The 5,988-nt window shown below is 39.5% G+C and overlaps 1 protein-coding gene across 1 annotated transcript in view; it reads right to left on the bottom strand.

Annotated features, from left to right (window-relative positions):
* Positions 1 to 5,988, bottom strand: part of LOC104538974 (merlin-like) — a 20,069-nt gene that overhangs the window by 8,158 nt on the left and 5,923 nt on the right. Inside the window, exons 5-9 of the mRNA XM_010182372.1 lie at positions 3,356 to 3,439; positions 2,512 to 2,580; positions 2,211 to 2,293; positions 931 to 1,006; positions 348 to 485 (exon numbers count right to left, since the gene is read on the bottom strand). Coding sequence (XP_010180674.1) covers positions 348 to 485; positions 931 to 1,006; positions 2,211 to 2,293; positions 2,512 to 2,580; positions 3,356 to 3,439 — 450 coding nt within the window. The remainder of the gene's footprint in view (positions 1 to 347; positions 486 to 930; positions 1,007 to 2,210; positions 2,294 to 2,511; positions 2,581 to 3,355; positions 3,440 to 5,988) is intronic.

Here is a 5,988-nt window from a genome sequence, read left to right as displayed (position 1 = left end):
TCCTGCTGAGATAACTGAAGAAGCTAGCCACAGTGGCATTCGTAGTATCTCTCTTTTTCAGAGATAAACACACTTGTTTTGCAAAGGACAAGCAGCAGGGAAGGAAGCAGAACAGTGGGCTCCACAAGTCTGGAGAGCTCAGAGCAGCCTCCGGCTCCTTGGGGAATCGAGGTTATGCAGCACATCTGAAAGGCAGGTCTGTTAGTTTTAGTTTTGTAACAAAGCTCCCTAGGATTTTCCCCTTCTCCCCCAAATTATTTAAACAGAGACAGCTTTCAGCCTGTTCCAAGAATCCCAGTCCACACCCATGCCCATATAAAAAGAATAATATATCAAAGCCATCATACCTCTTTCTCACTATAGGAAATGTTTCTGATAGCACTCCACTCGAATGACTTGTTTGGAGAGAACCTGTTATTAATGCTGTAGATATGAATACCTTTGGCATCAACTCCAAGCAGGAGATCTGTATGGTTTTTATTTTGCTAAAAAAACAAGAGATATCAGTAAATGCCTTTTAAGGTGACATTAAGCAGTCATAGACGAGAACCACACTTATTCTACTACATTGATATTTATCTGTACTTTTAGGAAATTGGCATTTCCACAAAATATTATGAATGTTGTCACTGCTAGCTAATAAAACCAGTCCTCTAGGTTGACTATAGCAGCTCCAACTTCTAGTTTCTTTTTCCTTCTTCCTATTACATACCCAAGACCGTTGTCAGATTGTAAAGCACTAATCCTAACTCTTTCATTCACCCACTAATTCAGCAGGCAAGTAAACCAAATCAAGAGAATCAGTACACAGCCCACCATCAGCAGAGAAAAGCAGAAGTCAGGAGTGCCAGCTCCAAACATCCCAGATGACGCTCAAAGGACAGTACCACCATCTACAGTAACTGAAAACTGCTAAAATAAAGCACTTACAGCAATGGGAAAATAATTGACACCATACATTTCCAAGTCTTGGGCAATTTTCAGGTAGTTCATCTCAGCTTCATCCCTAGAGAATAAGGCCATGATTATACCTGGAGATTCCTTTCCAACCTTCCTCTCCTAGCTGACTCTACGTTTCCCACTTAGAAAAGATCAGCCAATCTGGTTCTTTGTACTTTCTTTAATTTTGCCTTCTTACTCTTAACAATAGAAAGAAGATAATAAAAACAGCATCTCTACAGAACAGAGACAGTAAAGTTGTACCTATTTGGAATCACGTATAGAACAATCTTTATTAAAATTCAGGTCTAGTCTTATCCTTGTGTTAGTTTTATCACTCCATCATTATTACATCTCAGAGACCTACCCTACCATTGTTTCCCATAACATGAGGATATTTCCTTCAGGAAATAGAGTTCATTGAGAAATGGGTCCTGAACGAATTCTAGACAGAGCTTTGTGCAGAGGCCAAAGAAAGGTGAGCATCTCTCCACCCACCATTCTTCTCCCTTCAAGGTGAGGCATCAGTAAGTCTTGAGGAAATTATTCAGTAAAAACAGCACTAAGAAGCATCTAGGACAGCCAAAGAGAAATGGAACCAAAATATTAGGAAAGGTTGCCTCTGGGTGCAAACAGCTCCTACTTGGTGTTGGAGTTTCCAGCTATGCTGAATGTCCACATAGCCCAGCACCAAAAATCAGTTCTGGAAGTCTGATGCCACGTCTTCATTGTTTTGGTTCCTTGCTAAGTATGCTCACACCCTTTTGAGCCATGATTTTCAGAAAGTATAAACTATATCAGATCCTTTCTTTTTATTCTAGGGGGAGACTGGCGTGATACGGCCACAAAGGCAGCCGCTGCATAGAGCGGACACACTTGCAACTCCAAGGAGCTCAGCCTTAAATGGTTAAGTCTCTCAGGGCTAACTGCAAATTCAACACAGCTCAGAACTTCTGCAGGAACTTTGCTGGCATAAACAGACTCTGACGAGACAGAGCTCTTATTTTAGATATGTTAGGTTGTGAAACTCCACAAGAGCCCTCAGCTTCCCTGTTCAGGTCAAAGCAGGTCCAGTTTACAAGCACTTGGAGCCCTACACAAGACATATTTTACCCCAGATGAGTGGGTGTTTTTATCCCTAGTTATTAACATCACAGCTTGGAAACCTGTATTTCTTTGCTCACTCTACAAAAGCCAAATTTCACTGAAGACAGCAAATAACCAGTTACCAAAATGTATGGGATTTCCAAGGAAGAAAATTATTTCAATACCTGGCAATACCCCTGTGCTCAGCATACCAAGCAGTAATCTTTTCTTCCCACATCTCCGCTGTCAGCTGATACTGCCTGAGGACCTACGGAAAAAGGAAGGAGTTTAGTTGCCTTTGAAGATGCAAATACGCATGCTGCCTCTCCCAAGCAACGTGAATGCAGCAATGCAGTTCACAGCTCGGTCATTTTGCCAACTTCAGGGCGAACACAAAGTTTCTAAAGCTCTGGTTAATCCCACAGCAATATCTGTGCTGCAAAGCGTAGATTCAAAGATTTGGTTTTAGACAGAATAAAGACTTACCCTCTTGGGTAAAAGTTCATCATGGGCTAGAAAGCCTGGCTCATGAAAATTTGGGTCGTAGTCACCATACTGTCCCAAGAAAAAAAAACAGATACTTCAGTTTGGGAGATGCAGAATTTTGGATAACTCCTTGCTTCTGTAGTTTGATGCGACTGCTTGAGACAGATTTTGTTCTGGTTCTCCCATATACAGGGTAACACATAATAAACAGGTTCCCCTCATCTCAGCTGCCCCTGGAAGTCACTTCCAGCCTTTGTGCTATGCACGTGGCACCACTAAGGTGCTCTATAACTTCAGTCCTAGCCTGCAGCTCTTGGTAACTGCAGATACGAAGGAAATCTTCCGAGACCTCATAGTCTTTTCTGAACTAAAAGCTAAATTCACGAGTATGAGCTCCCCTGCTCCTATAGCACCAGCCCTGCTAAGAATTTGTGTTCGCCTCCTCCCATTGTAGAAGTTTGGCTTTCAATGGCATGAGGTGAACTATGTTTTAAGAGATACTGAAAACCATCATGTTCCTCCACTGTGTACTCTGGTATCAGCACCTGCTGTATCCACAGACATTTTTTTAGAACAACAGGAAATAATTCTAGCTGGGAGAAAGGTTACATGAAAATGTTAGGTCGGAAGAATTCCCCTAAGTTGTGAAAGCACAGTATATAATACTAAAATCCTTGTGAAGGCATCTAATGCTCTTTTTTCTAGCTGTGCCTCTACCTCCCAGATGACCTAATTCCTTGACAGCAAATTTTAACACTGCTGTGTTTCACACATCACCACGTATATGTGTTAGTTTAAAGAAGAAAACAAAACCTGTAATAAAAGAATATTGCTGTGCACAAACCTTGGCCTGAACAGCATAGGAAGCCAGTAAAACTGTTGCTTCTGGAGAACAATAGATTTCTTCATCCAGTATTTGTTTCTTAACCTAAATCAAGAGAAAAAGGGAGCAAGTTAAAGAAGCTCAAAGTCAGGACTTATGTCAGGATTGAAATGAAACTAGACATGCCCGGACTATAACTTGGCACCAAACATCACCGTTATGAGTTAATAACAGCAACAGTGAAATGGCATTCAGAAACACAGAAAGCCTTTACTTAAAATTACCTTTAATGACAATAAAAAAATTCCAACAGCTTTTGAAAGCTGAAGTGTCTTAATTCTAAATTCATAGAAAATGACAGTCAGCTATCTCCACGCATTTATATAAGGAGTCCTGAAAACGATCGTGTTATAAAACAGGAATTTTATTGTCTGTACTTCATTTCTTTTAACAATTCTTTTTTCTTCCTGATTTGGAATAGCCCTTCACATCTTATTTACGATACAGTTTGATCGTCCTAAATTTCACACTAAGGTATATTTTGAACAAAGGTGATCATCAGAGGTTGTCAAAAAAAAAAAAACCCAAACCCTAGAAAAATATTGGAAGCACTTTCCTAAAATTTTCCTGCAATTGATTACAGGCTTGACTCTAGTTCAGAGTAAAAGTATCTTTACTCCAGTCTGGCAGTACACAGTGACCTGCGTTTCCCAGCTTCTACATGAAGCCAGAAGGTATAAATGGACCCGCTATACTAAATCCTGATTGTAAATTATAGTTCTAGAAATACGTGAGACAGCTGAGGAGGTTTATGAAGTTTGAATACCAGCAATACAACTCACTGAAAATACAGCCATCAACTGGTACCTTTTCAATCTAATTATTCAGCTTAGAATGACAGGAAAAGGCCTTTTCCATAAATCAGTGGAAAATTTTGAATCTTATCTTATTAGTCTTTTCATTAGTCTTCCTTCACATAAATAGAATTAAGGACCTTTTGCATGCTCCCTTTTATTACCAACTCATATCCTGACATGAAGCCATACCATTTTTACCTTCACCATTAAATAGGGCAGGTGAACTCCCCAGCTCTTGCAAACCAGCAATACAAATTTTAATACAAATTTCTTTGTATTCAGTGGTACCATTGGTCTACAGCAGTGACCTGACCTGCCACTTAAGAGCTACACAACCACAACGGCAACAACAGAGGCAGTTTTGCTGAGAAAAAACTTAGCTTTACAACACACAAAACATCAGGTTTTGGGTTGGAAGGGACCTCTGGAGGTCATTTAGTCAAAGCAGATTGCTCAGGGCTGTCCTGCTGACTAATATCGCCAAGGACACGCTGAAAATCATAACACACAGTATCTGACCAAGCTTTCCAATGATAAGAGAACGAAGGAGATCCCCCCCAAAGGTAAGATACCCCACAGAGCACTGAACTGATTCAAGTACAACGGTCTAAGCACAACAAAACCATAGGGGCTTAAAAGTAAAAGCCTCGTAAAAACGCTAAAGAACACTTTCACATTCTTTTCATTTTAATAAACTCTGGTGCTACCAAGATCAGAGGTGTAATAGTTTGTAAGATGTTGCTTGATTTTAAATCAGTTGAGTAATTTTTACTTGAAAACCTGAAGAGGGAAAGGGGAAATCAATCTTCACAAACCCTCCTCTCAGGTGAAATGTATTTAGCATACTAACAAGCACAAGACAAGAAAATTTTGCATAATACGCTTCAACATTTTCAGAAAGGAAAAAAATCACCCAAGATAGCACTGAGTTATCTTCACAAATCCACTTTGGCACTGGGGGTATTGTGAAGTGAAATGAGCAATCAAGAAAGTTTTTCTTTTCAATCTAGTCTCTGGTGAGCACAATATATAAACCTGAGTTCTAGTACAGGGAAAATTCTTTAAGCTGTGAAAATGGAAAGAATGAAAAGACTGAAAAGACTTTTCTTCCAAATTGGAAAGCTTCAGCTTTCGTACTCCATGGTGGAAATCATACAGTTCAGAATTCAGAACAACTTAAGATAAATCCTCCATAAGCATCTGGGTTTTTTATTTTTCTTCTGATCAGTTCTCACAAAGGCATTTTTTCATACTTCTTTATGAAGGAGCAAACAAACCGATCTTTGAAGGGACAACATTTTGCTTTAGTCATTTACATTCATTCACAAATTTTGCAAAAAGCTGTTATTGCCACATTAATTTACAGAGGGCTGGATAGTCAGTAGAGCTGAAATCTGTAGGCATCCAGATGTCCGTACATGTTTTTCCTATTAGCATCCAGGTGTGATCTGAGGTTCTTATAGGCAGGAAACTTTGCAAGTTCAAATTTGTTTCAGTCTTGTTTTTCTACTTTGGAATGAGAAGAATTTGCTAATTGCGTATCTGCTAGTCAAGGCAGGTTCAAGGAGGAAAGAAAAAAAGGGGAAAAAGTCAGGATTAAAAGACTAGGAAAAGAGTTCTGTCCCTCTCATTTCTTTCCAAAATTAGCTAGAGAAACAAATTGCCAAGTGGGTAAACATTCTGGATGAAGACCCAGTTAGTATATTAACCCTCGGAACAACAGCATTTTCCCATTACTTCATTAACTCATCTTCCTCAGGGAACAAGTGTATTTACAGTATTTATTTACAGATGCAG

This window comes from Mesitornis unicolor, unplaced genomic scaffold (genome assembly GCF_000695765.1).
Source record: "Mesitornis unicolor isolate BGI_N332 unplaced genomic scaffold, ASM69576v1 scaffold16144, whole genome shotgun sequence".
NCBI lineage: Eukaryota > Metazoa > Chordata > Aves > Mesitornithiformes > Mesitornithidae > Mesitornis > Mesitornis unicolor.
This window is presented reverse-complemented; position numbering and strand designations above follow the sequence as displayed.